The 21,078-nt window shown below is 38.0% G+C and overlaps 1 protein-coding gene, 1 non-coding gene and 1 pseudogene across 27 annotated transcripts in view; 2 read left to right on the top strand and 1 right to left on the bottom strand.

Moving 5' to 3' along the window:
- Nucleotides 1-21,078, top strand: part of DMXL1 (Dmx like 1) — a 193,201-nt gene that overhangs the window by 58,659 nt on the left and 113,464 nt on the right. For all 26 annotated transcript variants that reach the window (XR_013532130.1, XR_013532127.1, XR_013532125.1 and 23 more), the window contains 6 exons: nucleotides 5,676-5,888; nucleotides 9,578-9,831; nucleotides 9,940-10,624; nucleotides 10,714-10,835; nucleotides 20,196-20,285; nucleotides 20,889-20,991. Coding sequence is in view for 18 of the 26 variants with exons in the window: in XM_078365010.1 (XP_078221136.1) it covers nucleotides 5,676-5,888; nucleotides 9,578-9,831; nucleotides 9,940-10,624; nucleotides 10,714-10,835; nucleotides 20,196-20,285; nucleotides 20,889-20,991 (1,467 nt within the window). In the remaining 8 variants the exon portion in view is untranslated. The remainder of the gene's footprint in view (nucleotides 1-5,675; nucleotides 5,889-9,577; nucleotides 9,832-9,939; nucleotides 10,625-10,713; nucleotides 10,836-20,195; nucleotides 20,286-20,888; nucleotides 20,992-21,078) is intronic.
- Nucleotides 2,856-4,742, bottom strand: LOC103791428 (septin-7-like; annotated as a pseudogene).
- LOC118151826 (U6 spliceosomal RNA) lies at nucleotides 15,236-15,342 on the top strand. Its single transcript, XR_004740232.1, has one exon. It is a non-coding gene; the product is annotated as a U6 spliceosomal RNA (small nuclear RNA).

The raw sequence follows: 21,078 nt of genomic DNA, 5'->3' as shown, positions 1-21,078 counted from the left end.
AGTGTCATTGTGGTGTTCTCTGTATGTCCTGTATTTGAATGTTGGGCTGCCTTGCAAGGTTGGGGAAGTTCTTCTGGATAATATCCTGAAGAGTTTTCCAGCTTGGATTCATTCTTCCCGTCATCTTCCGGTCCACCAGTCAGGTGTATTTAGGTCTTTTCACGTAATCCCATATTTCTTGAAGGCTTTGTTCATTTCTTTTCACTTTCTGTTCTCTTTTCTTGCCTTCTCATTTTATTTCATTGATTTGATCTTCAATCTCTGATATCCTTTCTTCTGCTTGATCTATTTGGCTACTGAAACTTGTATATGCTTCATGAAGTTCTTGTACTGTGTTTTTCAGCTCCATCAAGTTGTTTATGTTCTTCTGTAAGCTGGTTATTCAAATTAGTATTTTGTATAACATTTTTTCAGGGTTTTTAGTTTCTTTGCATTGGGTTAGAACATGTTCCTTTAACTCAGCGAAGTTTGTAATTACCCACCTTCTGAAGCCTGCTTCTGTCAGTTCATCAAATTCGTTCTCCATCCTGCTTTGTTCCCTTGCTGGTGAGGAGTTGTGATCTCGTGGTGGGGGAGAGACGTTCTGGTTTTTGATGGTTTCATTTTTCTTGTGCTGGTTTCTCTCCATCTCTTGGATTTATATAGTTTTGATCTCAGGTAGCTGCTTGGGGAGGCAGTCTTTCCATTTTCTGCTTGCAGAAGTGCTGCTGGGCTGCCAAGGATTCAGTGGAGCTGCTGTGTCTCTTGTTTACTCAGGAAAATTAGGCTGGCTTCTGTAATAGCAGCTTCCCTTTCACTGACAGAGCTGGATACTTCCTGGTTGCTCTCTAACTGACTTTCTGGGTGCCTAACTCTGGAGTGAGAGTTTTTTGGCCTGCTGGGCTTTGTGCAGCGGGGGACCCGTCCTGCCCTTAGGGCTGTTTCCTGTGTTCTGTTCCCCTTCTTACTGGGGGGCGGGTAGCTCCATCCCACCGGCTTTTTGCCTTTTTAGGCGTCAGCCAGTGCTTTGGCCTAGATCCATGTTGCAGCTCCGGCGCTGGTGGAAGTTGCTGTTCTGCCCTGTTAAGGCAGCTCGCTAAGGCTTTTCAGCCTGGCGAAGATCTCCTGTTCTGTGGGTTGTGTAGGGCTTGGATAGAGCACTTTTCGAACGGTAGTCCCAGAGGGGGAGATTCCCCGGTCCTCCGGTCAGTTGCATACTCCTCCTGGGTGGGGCGGTGCCCACCTTGCTGCAACTTGCCCTATTTGGTTTATACCCACTGTCCGGCCAGACCCACAAAATAAACCTTGTACCTCGTTTGGAATTGTGGAGACCGCTTGGCTTTGTGTCTCTCTCTCTGGGAGCTGCTTTCCAGAGCTGCCTCTGATTCTGCCCACTTGGGATCCCGGGAAATCTTTTCTTTTACATCACAACATTGTTATGTGAATTGTTAATGGTACAAACAAAAATACAGAAATGCAATATAAGAATACAGCTAAGTGCAAAATGGTGACTTTTTTCTCTTCAAGAGTAAAAGTACTTTTTTCTCTTCTAGTGAAATATAGAGACTACATAGATAGAAATAGATTGGTTCTTAGCTTTACAATTTTGCCTAGAAATGATTTATAAATGCTTCTTTCCCCACTGCTACTTACAAAAAATATAAAAAGGGAGTTAAAGGAGAGTTTCCTTATTGGTTCCCATCCCACAATATGAAAGATGCTATATTCTATTTTGGCAGGGCCAGTATATGGAAAATATCTAAATGAAATGTTGTTACAAAAATGAATTCATAAAGAGATTCTAGCTAAGGAGGACACTAAATGAGGATAATATATATTTAAAGAATCCAAAACAGACAAACAAAGGTTGCTATAAAAAAGCTCTGGATGCACTTTATAAACAAACAGGTTTTTTTTTCTTTTTTCATTTGTATTTCTAAACAATGGAAGGATCAACTGTGTTAGACTAAATTATGCTATTGGCTGGATGCAGTGGTTCATGCCTGTAATCCCCGCACTTTGGGATGCTGAGGCAGTGGTGAAATCAGGAGTTAGAGACCAGCCTGGCCAACTGGTGAAACCCCATCTCTACTGAAAATACAAAATTAGCCAGGCATGGTGGCATATGCCTGTAATCCCGCTACTTGGGAGGCTAAAGCAGGAGAATTGCTTGAACCTGGGAGGCAGAGGTTGCAGTGAGCCAAGACTGTGCCATTGCACTTCAGCCTAGGCAGCAAGAGTGAAAATCCATTTCAGAAAAAAAGACAAAAAAATATATATATATATAATATGTAATAAATATAAACAAAATATTATTTAAAATAAATATTTTTAAATGAATTTTATTTAAAAATTAAATTTTATTTAAACAAAATAAATTTATTTTAAAATATTTATTATATATTATATTAGTATATATAATTATATTATTGTATATGCTACATTGACTGGAACCTTTGTATTATAATTATTGTAGAAAAAACTTAGTTTGCATCGTATTGTGGCAATTTATACTCACTGAAAACCTTGCAGCATCCTTTTATTTTGGAATATCCTGTAAATAGTTATGCCACCAGGACCTGATTGTATAACAATAAAATGTTATCTTGCATTAGATTGAGGATATCTGTTCAATAAAAGACAGAAAGGAAAATGTAGTAGAACTGTTACTTTCTAAGTGCACAACACCGTAGACAGTTTAAGGCATCATAATCGCCATTAAGAACAGTAACCACAAAAGTTTGTCATGTTGTTAAATTCATCATTATGAATAAAACTGGTGGAGATTGATAAAACAGATCCATCTAACACTCATGTCCAAGCTGGTACTGGCAACTAATGTGTAACTGGTGGTCAATAGAGTGTTTAAAAGATCTTCACTTTTTATTGTTCTTTTCCAGGGGTCTTGAAGAGTTCTCTTATAAAATAAGTTGTTGAGTTGGGCTTTCCAGTTTGCTTTCTCATCCTCAAACTGATGACATTTTTCCTCTAATTGTTTGTGCTATGCTTCTAAATTCCTTTTTGCTCTTAGTACCATTGGAGCTCAGCTTCAGAGTCCTTTAGTTTTTGAACTTTTTCTCTGACCTTCATTTGAACACCTGCTCTCTATGCATCTCCATCTTCTTCATTTTAACTTCATGCTCTCTTCTTTCCTCTTCCATTTGTGCCGGAGGGCTCTTAGTAAGCTGCCCTTTATTCTTGCTGTTATCAACTCCATTGTAAATCAGCTACCAGTTTTCTGCTTCTGTAGTTTTCACAGTGGGCATTATCGGGGACATTTCAAGTCTTACATGTTTGTTCTTTATTCCTTAGAATTGTAAAATTACAGTGTTCACCATTTTCTTTCTTTCTCTTTTTTTCTTTCTTTCTTTCCTTTCTTTCTTTCTCTCTCTCTCTTTCTTTTCTTTTCTTTTCTTTCTTCTTTCTTTCTGCTGGAGTCTTGCTCTGTGGCCCAGGCTAGAGTTCAGTGGCACTTTCTCAGCTCATTGCACCTTCACCCCACCAAGTTCAAGCATTTCTCTGCCTCAGCCTCCCGAGTAACTGGGATTTAGGCGCCGGCCACCAGGCCCGGCTAATTTTTTGTATTTTTAGTAGAGTCGGGGTTTCACCATCTTGGCCAGGCTGGTCTTGATCTCCTGACCTTGTGATTTACCCAGCTCAGCCTCCCAAAGTGCTGGGATTACAGGCGTGAGCCACCACACGCGGCCTGTTCACCATTTTCAACATCAGCAACACTCCAGGATACTGTCTTCCCCTGACTCTCTTGCCATTTAACTTCAATGGTAGTATTACTACCTACCACAGCAAGAGGTAAAGTGTCTTTTTTTTTTTTTTTTTTTTGAGACAGAGTCAGGCTGTCACCCAGGCAAGCCTGGTGATAGCTGGTTGTCCAAGACAGAATTTTAGTTCAACTTTAAATTTACTCACAGAATTACTTAATCTGGTAATCTGGAGTGCAGTGGCTGAGAGCTATCTGCAATATCTGCCTCCTGAGTTCAAGTGATTTTTGTGATTCAGCCTCCCAAGTAGCTAGGATTATAGGTACATGCCACCATGTCTAATTTTTGTATTTTTAGTAGAGATGGCATTTTGTCATGTTGACCAGGCTGGTTTCAGACACCCAGCCCCAAGTGATCTGTCTGCCCTGTCCTCCCAGAGTGCTGGGATTACAGACATGCACCACTGTACCCAATCAGTCCTTTATCTTTTTAAAAGGTTATTTTCTTCATCATGTGTTTTTGGAAATTCATATATTTTAATTTTATGTTCTTGGATTTCTTTCATTATCTGTTTTTAAACTGTTGGCATTTCTCTGGTATCAGCATGTCTGCTTTGGCAATATGTGGGATGATACTCACTTTTTCAAGCAAAGCTTCATAAACTTTTAGTATCCAGTGGTTTAAGTCCATGTCCTGAAGGAGCAATGAAGTATAAACAACACTGCACCCTGTTATCAGGCATCTGATATCTGTTTTATCACAATTCTCCATTTAGGTGGTCTTCAAATTTACTATCAGTGTAGTCAGTAACCAACAATTACTATTACCCGCTGCAACTCTACATCCTGGGGTATCAACTCTTATGAGTAGCAACTGAACACCATCTCCTTTGATTAAAACTTTGCATAGTTCCACCTGCACAGTCTTTCTAATTCTATGACAAGGATCTGAATAGTCTGGAGAATACAAGTCTGTGAGGAATGAGTTGATTAATGTGAAATTTCCCAATCCAGATTTACCCACTACCATAAGTATGAATTCTATCCCTCTCTTCCCTCTCTTCACTGATTTTCTGGACACTTGATTTGGGAGATTGGAAAATCCCACATAGACTTCAGGGTTCTTCTTTTGAGCTACCCTACTGCTGTTGATGCTTCCCTCCTTAGCAACATATCTCTTGCTGACTGACACATCCTCTCCCCACTCCATGATGAGCCCCAGGTGGAAATTTTATTTAGTGATTAAGTAAAATATATTCCAGAGATTTAAAGATAAATGAAATATTATAAATTTGTTCAGATCTGTAGAATGTACAACAGCAAGAATGAGCCCTAAGGTAAACTATAGACTTTGGGTGATAGTGATGTATCAGTGTAGATTCATCAATTGTAATAAATGTACCACTTTGGTAGGTTTTTTTGTTTTTGTTTTTTCCAGGACAGAGTCTCGCTCTGTCCTCCAGGCTGGAGTGCAATGGCATGATCTCAGCTCACTGCAGCCTCCACCTCTGGGTTCAAATGATTCTCCAGTCTCAGCCTCCTGAGTAACCGGGATTACAGGCGCCCACCACCACACCCAGCTAATTTTTGTGTTTTTAGTAAAGATGAGGTTTCACCAGGTTGGCCAGGCTGGCCTCAAACTCCTGACCTCAGGTGATCCACCCACCTTAGCCTCCTAAAGTACTGGGATTACAGGTCTGAGCCACCACGCCTGGCCAAATGTACCACTTTGGTAGTAGAGGCTGATAATGTGGGAAGCTATGGATGTGTAGGATGGGAAATATGGCTGTACCTTGGAATTTTGCTGTGAACCTAAAACTACTCTAAAAATAGTCTTTAAAAAAATCTTAAGATAAAAAATGAAAGGAATAGACTTTCAGACAAAATATAAATGTAATAGTAATAAAAATATGAAACATGGATGTTTTATATACTAGAAGGTAAAAATTTTAATTTTATAATCATTTTTCTCTTACAGACATTCCACTTCTTCCATCTATTACATCTCTGAGTCTAAATGAAAATGAAGAGAAGACTGGACCTTTTGTTGTACACTGGCTAAACAATAAAGAACTGCATTTTACTTTGTCCATGGAAGTTTTTTTACAGCAACTTAGAAAAAGTTTTGAACAACCGTCTTCTGAGGCCAGTGCAGAAGATTCTAATCAGGCAGACGTAAAATCTGATGAAGGTAAAATTTTAAGAAAAAAGAAGAATTTAAACTTTTGTTCAAAATAACAAACATGTTCGCATTAGGGTAAAAACTAACTACCTGTAGGAAGTAAACTCCAAAATTGTAATGACATGATACAAATATGGACTAGCTAGCTTATTTAATAATCTAGTGTAGGTATTTCTGTTCCAGGTAGCTTTCTTCCACATGGTGATTTAAGGGCTCAAAGTTCTCATTCTTCTGGTTTTGTCAGTCCTTAGGACTTTCCTGTTTAAAGGACTATCTGTAGTTGAGCAGCATTGGTGTTACCCGGAAGCTTGTTAGAAGTGCATGTCTCGGGGTCCACATAGACCTACCAAACCAGAATCTGCAATTTAATGAAATTTCCAGATGATTTTTATGTACATTAAAGTTTCAGAAGCATTGAAACTAGGACCTTAAATTTCTCTGCCTTTGGCCTTCAGTTGGTGTAGAGAGAGAGGTAGAGAGAAAGAAAGCATAGCTGTTTCACCTATCACTTAAACTGTCATTCAATTGGCAAAAACTAGTCACAGGGCCATGTAGTTCCTGACTGTATAGTCTTTATATACTGAGAAATAGGAAGTAAGAAACAGTGGTGGGCAGCTAGCCCTCTCTGCGACACTCTGTGATTCATAAATATGTTTGTTTTTTAAAAAAAGTTTTGTTTTAATTTCAAGATTGGTCATGATCATTAGGGAAGAAAAACAGGTACACAGACAGTTACAAAGTTTCCACATTGTTAAGTTTGATGAGTATCCTTCAGTTTGATTCTTTTCTTATTTTCATGCAAACATCTAAATACAGACGCTTAAAAGTTGTACTATGGGTGTCATTTTTATACAGAAATAATGTTCTGCACTTTGTTTTTGGTTTTGAGACAGAATCTCACTCTCTAACCCAGGCTAGAGTGCAATGGTGCAGACTCAGCTCACTGCAACTTCAACCTCCCGGATTCAAGCAATTCTCCTGCCTTAGCCTCCCTAATAGCTGGGATTATAGTCACCTGCCACCATGCCTGGCTAATTACTGTATTTTTAGTAGAGACAGGGTTTCACCATTTTGGACAGGCTGGTCTCCAAAATCTGACCTCAGGTGATCCACCTGCCTGGGCCTCCCAGAGTGCTCAGATTACAGGTGTGAGCCATCACACATGGTTTGCACTTTGTTTTAATTCAGTCAGTAATGGACAGTTTTTCATTTCATTGTACTTAACAGCTGCTGAGTATTCCATGTTGAAGAGAAATATCTAACAGTTCTACTGATAATCATTTAAATTGATTTAAATTGTTTTTCATTATCCTAGGTACAATGACATATCTTTTTCATTTTTGTATGAATTTACTGTAACATTGATTTCTAGATGTAGAATTTCTAGGGAGTGTACCAATTTTAAATATGGATAACTTCTGCCAAATTGCCCTCCAGAAATGTTTTATCAGTTTATACTTTCTCTAAGTGTATCTGAATGATGTTTTACATCCTTATCAGCACTGCATGTTTTCATTATATTACTTTTTTTCTTTTTTTTGCCAGTTAAGGGGACAATGGACATCTTGTTTTACTTTGCATTTTCTTGATGCAAATTAAGCAAAATATCTTTTATAGTATTTTAGCCCTCCTGTGGCTTGGCTTTTAATACCCTTTGTCTAATGTCCTACTGAGTAATTTTTTTTTATTATTGATTTGTATAACTTGACTTACTTTTTATATCTGGTAAATAGTCAAAACTTGTAAAATATATGTCTCTTTAGAGAAAGGCTCTATATTGCTAACCAGGAATTGGGGGAGGGTATAAGGTCTGGGATTTTTGAAAGAGGAAAGAACATACATATTTACCTGTATTGATTAGTTGGTATACAGTTTATTTTTTATTACTAAGGTGTTGCAGGAACCATGAAAATTGGCACCATAAGTGTTTTCCCTTGAAATGGTTTATTTAAGCTGTCATAACAGTTACAAGTCCCTATCCCTAGAGGATAACTTAGTGTAGCATACTGAGGTTTGGATAAACTTGGTACTTTGAAGAAAGCATAAATTACACTCAAATAACATATTTTTAAAATTCAGTCCCAGTGACAGCCTCAATTCCAATTTCCACATTTTGGCATGAGCAAAACTGAGGTCCAGAAAAGTGGTGTGTGTTACTAAAGGTTACCTGAGTGGTTAAATGTAGCTCATCCATGTTGAGATGCCAGTTTACTGATTTTCCTTTTCCAGTTTAATATTATGTCTTCTAACAGTTATCCACTGACTCAGTCCTGTATGGCTATTAATTACTCACTTAACTCCAGTGATCTTATATTCCTGGAGCAAAGTTACTTTTAATGGGGAGCCCATTTCTTATTTATATGAAAACTGTTATGTTTTTCATCTTGAATGCATTTATAAAGATTATTTTTGTGTGTGTGTTTGTACTAATTTTATTACTTTTACTAGAGCATTTTATGTTTCTCACATTCAAGGCAAAGAAGTATAACATAATCTGAAGAAAAATACCTACTTATTAAAAATAAAAAGAGTCTTCCTCATTATGTAGATCTGAGCATATTGTACACTAGGGAATACTTAATGGCTCAAGTGGATCAAAGTACCAGTTTGATGCTGATCCACTGAATAGAATCTCCTTCATATTTGATGACTAGACTAACCCTGTAGTGGCTGTGATTTTAACCATTTTGGTGATATCCCCAGATCTCACTAAGGAAAGGCTCTATACCAGAATATATAACAATTGATCTGGCTATAAATTATATCTATAGGCTCTTTATTATTATTATTGTTATTATTTTTGAGATGGCATCTCACTCTGTCACCCAGGCTGGAGTGCAGTGGCACAATCTTGGCTCACTGCAACCTCTGCCTCCTGGGTTGAAGCAATTTTCCTGCATCAGCCTCTCCCGAGCAGTTGGGACTACAGGTGTGTGCCACCATGCCCAGCTAATTTTTTGTATTTTTAGTAGAGATGGGGTTTCACCACGTTAGGCAGGATGGTCTTGATCTCCTGACCTTGTGATCCGCCTGGCTTGGCCTCCCAAAGTGCTGGGATTACAGGTGTGAGCCACGCGCCCAGCCAGGCTCTTTATAAGGTGGCAAAAGAGGCCCTTTCTTGAGTATATGGCCAATGAAAGTATTATTGTGGTCTAAAGATGCTGCATTGGTTTTGTATTGTTATAATGAGGATAAGGTACATATACCACTGTCAGATTAAGAAACTTCCACAGGTTGACTCAGTTGTTCAAATAATGGAGCAAGTTTCTTTTCTGGGTTGACAGTTAGTCCTGTATTGGCATTGCTGCTGGCTATGAAACTGACTGCCAAAGGTAAACACTTAAATTGAACTACTTGGTAGGTGTTATAGTAACAAATGATACTTCTATTTTTTGAAAGTCCCAAGTTTTCTCCTTTTGGCTGTGCAAGTGCAAAAGTAGATAAGAAACTAGATCTCAATGCATGCTCTGGAACATTAGCATTAGCCATTACATTTACTCGTTTATTATAAAGGATATTGCAAAAGATACAGATGAAAAGATGTGTACGGTGAGGTATGGCAGAAGGGGCATGGAGCTTCCATGCTCTTCTTAGGCTTGAAACCTCCATGAATTCAGCTATCCAGAAGCTCAGTAATTTTTAATTTATAGTAATAGCCTGATTGTATTTACTTGCTTTGTAAATTCTTTTGCTTATAGAAATGGATGATGGTGTTGATGATCTGAAAATAAATCCTGAAAAGAAGGAATTAGGCTGTGATAAAACGGTACCAAACTCAAGTTTTACATCATTATCATCAGCTGCCATTGACCATCAGATTGAAGTACTTCTGTCTGAATGGAGTAAAAATGCAGATATGCTATTTAGTATTCATCCCATGGATGGTTCTTTGCTAGTTTGGCATGTGGATTGGCTGGATGAATACCAGCCTGGTATGTTTCGCCAAGTACAGGTACTACTATAATTTCTAGATAACTACTTTCTTGTTTATGTGGGTACTGTTTTGTAATATCTCTTTATGTAATTTTATATGTTCTAACACTTACTTTCTTCATTCTAGGTGTCCTTTGTTTCCAGAATTCCAGTAGCTTTCCCTACAGGTGATGCAAACTCTCTCTGTAAAAGCATAATGATGTATGCCTGTACCAAGAATGTTGACTTGGCTATTCAGCAAGGGAAACAAAAACCTTCTGGTCTCACCCGTTCTACATCAATGCTTATTTCTTCTGGTCACAATAAATCATCTAATAGTTTAAAATTAAGTATTTTTACCCCTAATGTTATGATGATTTCAAAACATGCTGATGGTTCTCTGAATCAGTGGCTGGTCAGTTTTGCTGAGGAATCTGCTTTTTCTACTGTTCTCAGTATTTCCCACAAATCCAGATATTGTGGTCATCGTTTTCATCTTAATGATTTAGCTTGCCACTCAGTGTTACCATTATTGCTGACAACTTCACACCATAATGCATTAAGGACACCAGATGTTGATAACCCAAAGCAACCTTTTGATGCTTTAAACACTGAAGACTGCTCTTTGACACAACAAAAAAAAAGCACTGTTGACATGGCATTTCAGGATCCCAATGCAGTTTACAGTGAGCTTATTCTTTGGAGGGTTGACCCAGTTGGGCCATTGTCTTTTTCGGGAGGAGTTTCTGAGCTTGCCCGGATTAATTCTCTTCATGTTTCTGCCTTTTCCAATGTGGCATGGCTACCCACTCTTATACCCAGTTATTGTCTTGGTAAGTATTCTGGCATTTATTTCAGTAATTTAGATTTGCTGGCATTATCATAAAAGGGTGAAATTTTAATATTTGTAAATACTTTCTAGGTGCGTACTGCAACTCTCCTAGTGCATGCTTTGTAGCCAGTGATGGACAGTATCTGAGATTATATGAAGCAGTTATTGATGCTAAGAAACTTTTATCTGAGCTTTCTAACCCTGAAATTTCTGTAAGTAATGTCTTTTAAAACAGCTTAAGTATGTAATATTATGTTTTTAGATATTTTATCTATATTTATTGGGCATGTTCTAGAATTGTGGCCTATAATTTATAATAAGCATTTGTATCTTTGTTTTATTTTTTCACATTTGTATTGTACTCTTATAATGATTCTAAGCGCCTTTAAAAGGAAACCATTTCTTTCACTCTTTGAAAGAAAGTAGAGTCTGAAAGTTATATTGGCCCATCTGCAGTTATTTTATAAGCAAGAGGAGCTGGGACAATAGGAATGGGATTTTAACCTTAAGCATGAAAGGAAACAGCCCTTAGCTTGCTTCCAATTCAGGCGAGAGTTCTTTGAGTACTATTGCAAGGCTTTTGCCTTATGACAGCTACATTTCTTCTCATACCCATCTAATAGCAACCTTCTAACTACATTGTCCTGGAACATTCAACAGGCAAGTATTAGTTTTGTTGATTTTTCTTTTAGTATCCCCAGAGGCAGCCTTCAGCTGTACCAAGCTTTCTATTTAGGAGATTTAAGCCATCTCCCTAACTACCAATTAATGTATTTGTTAATTCTCTGCTTACAGAGTTGCAAAAATGTCAGTTCCAATTCCATTTTTTTGTAAGCTAATTTTAGTGCATAATTTTGCAGAACACAAGGTTTTCCAAAACAAGTATATAGTGTTACAGTAGAAATGCATATATTTTTTAGGTGGGTCTTCTATTAGGCATTTTTAAGTAATGGGGATTTGGATGTGAAGAAAACAGATAAACATTTTATATTCATAGAGCTTATATTCTGGTGAAGAGAGACAGGAAGAAAACAGATAAAAATATATTAATTAAAAATACTATGGAGAGAAACAGTTTTGCAGAAGATTTAGGGATTGCCAAGTAAGTTGCTATACAGGAAAAAATTCACAGAAAAGGTACCATTTGAACAAAGACCTGAAGGAGATGTGGGAGCTAGATATGTAGATATTTATTAAAGGGAGAGTAATTTGAAAAGAGGGACAGCCAGTTCAGAGATCCTAAGGCCAGAGCATGTTTGGTATGTGATATGGTTTGGCTCTGTGTCCCACCCAATCTCATCTTGAATTATAATCCCCATGTGTTGAGGGAGGGACCTGGGTGGGAGGTGACTGGATCATGGGGGCAGTTCTCCCATTCTGTTCTCATGATAGTGAGGGAGTTCTCACAAGATCTTATGGGTTTAAAAGTGGCAGTTTCTCCTGTGCGCGTATTCTCTTCCAACACCTGTGAAGAGGTGCTTGCTTATCCTTTGCTTTCTGCCATGATTAAAAGTGTCCTGAGGCTTCCTGAACCATGCGGAACTGTGAGTCAATTAAACTTACTTTATTTGTAAATTACCCAGTCTTAGGTATTTCTTTATAGAGTGTGAAAACAGTATAATTGGCACCAGGAGTGCGGCACTGCTATAAGGATAACCCAAAAATGTGGAAGTGATGTTGGAACTGGTAATAGGCAGAGCTTGGAGCAGTTTGAAGGGCTCAGAAGAAGACAGGAAGATGTGGGAAAGTTTGGAACTTCCAAGAGATTTGCTGAATAGTTTTGACCAAAATGCTGATAGTGATATTGACAATGAAGTCCAGGCTGAGGTGGTCTTAGATGGAGAACTTATTGGGATCTGGAGCAAAGGTCACTCATGTTATAAGTTTTAGCAAAGAGACTGGCAGCATTTTGTCCCTGCTCTAGAGATCTATGGAACTTTGAACTTGAGAGAGATGATTTAGGTTATCTGGCAGAAGAAATTTCTAAGCAGCAAAGCATTCAAGAGGTTACCAGGCTTATTTTGAGTGCATTCAGTTGTATGTGTTCATAAATAGATGGTTTGAAATTGAAATTTAATTTATGTTTAAAAGGGAAGCAGAACATAAAGGTTTAAAAAATGTACAGCCTGACTATGTGGTAGAAAAGGAAAACCCATTTCTGGAGAAGAATTCAAGCTGGCTACAGAAATTTGCAAAAGTAACCAGGAGTTGAATGTTAATAGCCAAGGCAATGGGGAAAATGTCTCCAGGGCATGTCAGAGATCTTCATGGCAGCCCCTCCCATCACAGGCTCAGAGGCCTAGGAGAGAAAGTGGTTTCATGGGCCAGGCCCAGGGCCCAGCTGCTCTGTGCAGTGTTGGGACTCAGCACCCTTCCTCCTAGCTGCCCCAGCTCCAGCCATGGCTAAAAGGGTCTATGGTACAGTTCAGGCTGTTGCTTCAGGGGTGCAAGCCCCAAGACTTGGCAGCTTCCATGTGGTGTTGGACCTGCTGGTATGCAGAAGATGAGAGGCTTGGCAGCAACCACCTAGATTTCAGAGGATGTATGGAAACACCTGGATGTCCAGGTAGAAGTCTGTGGCAGGGGAGGAGCCTTCATGGAGAACCTTTACTAGGGCAATGCAGAGGAAAAATGTGGAGTTGGAGCCTCCTACAGAGTCCCCACTGGGGCACTGCCTAGTGGAACTGTAAGAAGAGAGCCACCATCCTGAAGACTCCAGAAAGGTAGAGCCACTGACGGCTTGTAACATTTGCCTGGAAAAGCCATAGGTACTCAATGCCAGCCCATGAAAGCAGCCACAGGTACTGTACCCTGCAGAGCCACAGGAGTAGAGCTTCCCAAGTCCATGAGAACCCATGCCTGTGTCAGTGTGCTCTGGATGTGGGACATGGAGTCAAAGGAGATTTGGGGACATAAGATTTAATGACTGCCTGGCCAAGTTTTGGGTTTGCATGGAACCTGTGGCCCCTTTGTTTTGGCCATTTTCTCTTACTTGGAACAGAACATTTACCCAATGCCTGTACTCCCATTGTATCTTGGAAGTAACCAACTTGCTTTTGATTTTACAGGCTCATAGGCAGAAGAGACTTCCCTTGTCTCAGATGAGACTTTTGACTTTGCCTTTGGGGTTATTGCTGGAAGGAGTTAAGACTTTGGGGGACTATTTGGAAGGCATGATTGGTTTTGAAATGTGAAAAGGGGATTTGGGAGGGGCCTGGGTAGATTGATATGGTTTATCGCTGTGTGCTTACCCAAATCTCATCTTGAATTGTAATCTCCACATGTCAAGGGAGGTACCTAGTGAGAGGTGATTGGATCATGGGGCAGTTTCCCTCATGCTGTTTGCATGATAGTGAGCAAGTTCTCACAAGATCTGATGGTTTTTAAAGTGGCAGTTTCCCCTGCATGCTTTCTTTCCTGCCACCTTGTGAAGAAGGTACTTGCTTCTGCTTCACCTTCTGCCATGATTGAAAGTTTCCTGATGGCTCCCCTGCCATGCAGAACTGTGAGTCTGTTAAAATTTATTTATAAATTACCCAGTCTCAGATATTTATTTATAGCAGTGTGAAAATGGACTAACACAGTATGTAAAGGAACAGCAAGAAGGCCATTGTGACTGGAGTAGAGCATGTGAGGTGGAAAGTAGGGATAAAGTAAAAAAGTTAGCCTTGCCAGGTAATATGAAGCTTCATAGGCCACTGTTGTAACTTCAGCTTTTACTCTGAATAACATGGAAACCATAGAAGAGGTATGAAATGATTTAGGTTTTAAGTGTATTTCTTTGGTGGATATATAGATCATACATGGGATTCAGAAGTAGATCCAGGGAGCCCAATCTATGAACCAATTAGTAGTGTAGGAGAGAGAAAAAAATGGCTTAGAATGTAGCAAGTGGTAACAGCAGAGATGATAAGAATGGCCAAATTCTAGATGTTGTTATAGAACATTGAATAGCTAGGAATGGTGTGGATATGGTATGTGTGTGTGAGATATAGATACTGTATAGTATGTGCATGAGAAAAAAGAGGACCCCAAAGGTTTATGATTGAATAGTAGGAAGAATAGAATTGCTGTGAGTTGAGATGTGGAAGAATGTAGAAGTAGCCAGTTTAGAGGGGCAGTGAAATTCAGGAGTCTGACTTTGGTCATGTTAATTTTGAGATGCCTGTTTGACATCCAAGATACGTAGTAGGCTAGTATCTAGAATTCAGAGGGAGGTCTGACCTGAAGATATACGATGGTTATCAGCATAAAAATTTAAGGTTGTGGAAGTGGATGAGATCGTCGAGGGTGAGAATATAGTTAGAAAACAGAAATGATAGTCTGGGAGTGATGGCTCACTGATGGCCCAGCATTTTTGGAGGTCGAGGCAGGCAGATTTCATGAGGTCAGAAGTTTGAGACCAGCCTGGCCAATGTGGTGAAGCCTCATCTACTAAAAATACAAAAATTAGCCAGATGTGGTGGCAGGCACTATGTAGTCCGCTACTTGGGAGGATGAGGCAGGAGAATCACTTGAACCTGGTTGACAGAGGTTACAGTGAGCCAAGATCACACCACTGCACTCCAGTTCTTAAGATACCATCTTAAGAAGAGATAGAAAGATTGAATGTGTGCTCACTTCAGCAACACATACACTAAAATTGGAATAATACAGAGAAGATGAGCATGGTTCCTGTGCAAGGATGACATGCAGATCTGTGAAGTGTTCCATATTTCTCCAGAAGAGGCTGGGGACCTATATTCAACATCCTAAAATTTAAAAAGTCTTCAACCAAGAATTTCATATCCAGCCAAAGTAAGCTTCCTAAGTTAAGAAGAAATAAGATCCTTTTTAGATAAACAAATGTTGAGGGAGTTTGCTACCACCAGACCTGCCTTACAAGTGGTCTTGAAGGGAGTACTAAATATTGAATGGAAAGATCACTACCACCTAATATAAAAACACACTTAAATACACAGACCAGTTACACTATAAAGCAACCACACAAACAAACTAGCATAATAACTAGCTAAAAACACAATAAAAATCCACACATATCAGTACTAACTTTGACTGTTAACAGGCTTAATGGCCCACATACAAGGTATAGGTGGCAAGCTGGATTTTAAAAAAAGGCAAGACCCAATGGTATGTGGTCTTCAAGAGACCCATCTCACATGTAATGATACCCATAGGCTCAAAATGAAGGGATGGAGAAAAATCTATCAAGTAAATAGAAATCAGAGAAAAGCAGGGTTGCCATCCTGATTTCAGACAAAGCAGAGTCTAAACCAACAAAGATTTTAAAAAAGGCAAAGAAGGGCATTACACAATGGTAAAGGGGTCATTCGACAAGAAGACCTAACTATGGTAAATATATATGCAACCAACACAGAAGCACCCAGATTCATAAAGCAACTTCTTAGAAACCTACAAAGAGACATAGACTCCCACACAATAATAATGGGAGACTTCAGCACTCCACTGACAGTATTAAGACAGATCATTGAGGCAGAAAGTTAACAAAGATATTCAAGACCTGAGCTCAGCATTGGACCAAATGGATCTGACCTCAGCAGAACTCTCCACCCAGAACAACAGAATGTATATTCCTTTCATTGCCATGTGGCACATACTCTAAATTGGACCACAGAATTGGACATAAAACAATCCTCAGCTAATGCAAAAGAACCAAATCCTACCAAACACTCTGTTGGACCACAGGATAATCAAAATAGAAGTTAAGATTTTAAAAATAGCTTCAATCATACAATTACATGGAAATTAAAAACATGTTCCTGAATGACTTTTGGGTAAATAGTGAAATTAAGGCAGAAACTCAGAAGTTCTTTGAAAGTAATGATAATAAAGCTATAACATGCCAGAATCTCTGGGACACAGCTAAGGCAATGTTAAGAGGGAAATTAATAGTACTAAAATGTCTACATCAAAAAGTTAGAAAAATCTCAAATCAATAACCTAACATCACAACTGAAAGAATTACAGAAGGAAAAACAAATCAACTTAAAGCTAGCAGAAGATAAGAAATAATCAAAATCAGAGATGAAGTGAAGGAAGTCAAGACACAAAATACCATTCAAAAGATCAACAATTCCAGGAGTTGGTCTTTTGAAAAAATTAATACGACATGTTGCTAGCTAAGCTAATAAAATAGAGAGAGGATCCAAATAAACCCAATTAGAGATTACCAAGGGAATGTTACCACTGACTCTAAAGAAATAAAAAAAATCAGAAACGACTATGAACACCTCTATGCACACAGACTGTAAAACCTACAAGAGATGGATAAATTCCTGGACACATACCCCCTCCTAAGACTGATCCAGGAAGAAACTGATTCCTGGAACAGACCCATGGGATCTCTGAAATTGAATCAGTAATGAATACTTTACCAGCAACAACTAAAGAAAGCCCAGGATCTGAGAGATTCATAGCTGAATTCTATCAGATGTACAAAGAAAAGCTGGTACCACTCCTACTGAAACTATTTCACAAAACTGAGGAGGAGGGACTCCTCCCAACTAATTAATTATTTGAGGCCAGCATTATCCTGACACCAAAATCTGGCAGACACACACAAACACACACACACACACACACACACACACAAGAAAACTTTAGCCCAGTATTCTTTATGAATATCAATGCAAAAATCCTTAAAAAAATACTGGCAAACCAAATTCAGCAGCACATCGAAGAAGCTAATCCACAGTGATCAAGTAGGCTTAATTCCTGGGATGCAAGTTTTGTTCAATATAGGAAAATTAAGTGTGATTTATTACATAAAGAACTGAAGACAAAAACCACCTAATTATTTCAATAGATACAGAAAAGGCTAAAATTTAACATTCTTTTATATTAAAAATTCTCAGTAAATTAGATATTGAAGGAACATGCCTCAGAATAATAAGAGCCATTTATGTCCAACTCACAGCCAACATAATACTGAATGGGTGAAAGCTGGAAGCATTCCCCTTGAAAACTGACACAAAACAAGGATGCCCTCTCTCACCACTCCTATTCAACATAGTATTAGAAGTGCTGGCCAGAGCAATCAGGAAAGAGAAAGAAATGGCATCCAAATAGGAAGAGAGGAAGTAAAACTATCACTATGTGAACATGGCATGTTTCTGTGTCTAGATATGTGTCTCGACCCAAAAGCTCCTAGATCTGATAAACAGCTTCAGTAAAGTTTCAGGATACAAAAATCAATATAAAAGAAAACACTAGCATTCCTATACACCACCAACAGCTAAACCGAGAGCCAATTCAGGAAGGTAGTCCCATTCACAACTGCCACAAACAGAACAAAATACCTAGGAATACAGCTAACCAGGTGGGTGAAAGATCTCTATAATGAGAATTATAAAACACTGCTCAAAGAAATCAGAGAAGACACAAACACATGGGAAAAACATCCTATGTTGATAGATAGGAAGAATCAGTATCATTAAGATGGCCATACTGCTCAAAGGAATTTACAGCGTTAATGCTGTTCCTATCAAACTACCAACAACATTCTTCACAGAACTAGAGAAACCGTTTTAAAAAATCATATGGAACCAAAAAAAAAAGAGCCCAAGTAGCCAAGGCAATTCTAAACAAAAACAACAAAGCTTTGAGGTATCATGTTACCTGACTTCAAACTATACTACAGGGATACAGTAACCAAAACAGCATTGTACTGGTACAAAAACAGGCACATTGACCAATGGAATACAGTAGAGAACCCAGAAATAAGACCACACATCTACAACTGTCTGATCTTTGACAAACCTGACAAAAACAAGCAATGGGGAAAGGATTTCCTATTTAATAAATGGTACTGGCAGAATTGGCTAGCCATATGCAGAAAACTGGATTCCTTCCTTACATCATATATGGAAATCAACTCAAAATGGACTAAAGACTCAAATCCCAAAACTCTAAAAAGCATGGAAGACAACCTAGGCAATACTATTCTGGACATAGGAATGGGCAATGATTTCATCACAAAGACATCAAAAGCAATCATAACAGAGTAAACAGACAACCTACAGAATAGGAGAAAATGTTTGCAAACTGTGCATCTGAGAAAGGTCTAAATATCCAGCATCTATAAGGAACTTAAACAAATTGACAAGAGAAACACAACTCCATTAGAAAGTGGGTAAAGGACATGAGAACTTTTCAAAAGAAGACATACATGTGACCAACCAACATGGTAAAAAGCTCAGTATCACTGATTATTAGAGAAATCCAAATCAAAACCGCAATGTGATGCCATCTTACACCAGTCAGAATGGCTGTTACTAAAACATCAAAAAAATAACAGATGCTGGTGAGGTTGCAGTGAAAAGGGAACACTTATGCACTGTTGATGGGAGCGTAAACTAATTCAACTATTGTGGAAGGCAGTACTGTGCTTCCTCAAGGAGCTAAAAACAAGAACTGCCCTTCAACCCAGCAATCCCATTACTGGCTTTATACCCAGAGGAATATAAATCATTCTATGATAAAGGCACATGCATGTGAATGTTCATCGTGGCATTATTCACAATAGCAAAAACATGGAATCAACCCAAATTCCGATAAGTGACAGATTAAGAAAGTGTACATATGCACCATGGAATACTGTGTAGCCATAAAAAAGAATGAAGTGTATTTTGCAGGAACGTAGGTGGAACTGGAGGCCATTATCCTTAGCAAACAAACACAGGAATAGAAAACCAAATACTGCATGTTCTCACTTATAAATGGGAGCTAAATGATGAGAACTCATGAACACAAAGGGAACAGCAGATACTGGGGCCTTCCTCAGGGTAAAAGGTGGGAGGAGGGAGAGGATCAGAAAAAATTATTGGTTACTAGGCTTAGTACCTGGGTGATGAAATAATCTGTACAACAGAAAACTTGAGTTTACCTATATGACATAGTTGCATATGTACTCCCAAACCTACAGTGAAAGTTAGAAAACAGAAAGATTGAATGCTGGAACACATTGTTAAAAGTAGGGTGGAAATAAAAGGGCGAATGTGGTATATAATGTAAGCCAAATGAAAAAAGTTTTCAAAGAGGGAAAAGGAATGGTCACCAAGGTCAAATGCTGCTGATAAAGTATGATAAAGATGAAAATAGACCGCTGAATTAAGCATTGTGACCTTCACTACAGCAGTCAGGACATGAATGGCTCAAGAAATCAGCATATTTGTATAGTATGTAATCTTGTTTCTTTAGCTGTATCCTCCCTAACTCAAAATTAATGCTTAAAAATCCCTAATTCTTAGAACATTTCCAGGAGATTGAAATCAGTTTTTCACACTTACGTATATAATTTTTTTTCCTTAACAGTTTTCAAGCATTGCTTTTGTTTATCTCCATACCAACAGAGCTGTAGTGCTTTTTCATTTGTATGTTAATTCCTATTAAGACTAGAGACCTAAAATTGTTATAGTTGAAAGGGACTATATTTAGGCCCACTTGAATTTTATTGTTATTTATCTGGTATGCCTGATATTTTGTTACTTGCTCTTAATTGCATATGAATTTAATTGTTTAGTAAATTATCAATTTTTTTTTAAAAAAAACAGAAATATGTTGGTGAAGTCTTTGACATCATCAGTCAACAATCAACAGCCAGGCCAGGATGCATTATTGCATTAGATCCTATTACCAAACTTGTAAGTATTAATTTTTTGGGGGGTGAGGTATATTAAAGAGTTTATGAAAGCATTTTGCATAAAATCCATATATTGATATGATTTGTTAATTTGCTGTATAATTACAGGTAAAGTAGATACAGTAATTAACTCATCACTTAATAGGTAACTATTGTACATTTTACTTCCTAGACTTCAAACTAGAAAATGAATTATAATCCTCATTACAGTATTCACAACCAAATAAATTTTAAATCTTTGACTCTTAAACACATTATAAATATTAATATTATGTTACCATTAGATTTAATAAAGTGGTGTTAGGTTCCTCATCCATGGCTATGAAAATCACTGAAAAGAAAACTAGGTTGCAATTTGTGGCTAAATAAAAGACATTGGTGGATATTATTTCTTACATATAAAGACTCATTGTAATGAAAGTAAATCATCTTTAACTAAATTTTTTATTTTCATCTGTTTAATCTAATGGGAGTACCATAGACTTATATTCTTCTGAACTTTTGACTTCTTATTCCGCCTTTAAATATCTCATTATGTTTCTGGCTATTTAGCATTAGGTAAATAACACATATGTCAATTATGTTGGTATTTATTTACATTCAGCATGGCAGAAAAACCCAACTGCTTCATGTTTTTCAAGAAGACTTCATTTTGAATAACCTTGAGAAGAAAAGTCTTGGTAAAGACAGCATTTTATCTAATGCAGGTAAGGAAGAATTGTTTATGTTTATGTAATGAGAAATACTATGTACGGTATGTTAGGCAGTTAACAAAGATGGATTGGTAAAATGTT

This window comes from Callithrix jacchus, chromosome 2 (genome assembly GCF_049354715.1).
Source record: "Callithrix jacchus isolate 240 chromosome 2, calJac240_pri, whole genome shotgun sequence".
Classification (NCBI taxonomy): Eukaryota; Metazoa; Chordata; class Mammalia; order Primates; family Cebidae; genus Callithrix; species Callithrix jacchus.
This window is presented reverse-complemented; position numbering and strand designations above follow the sequence as displayed.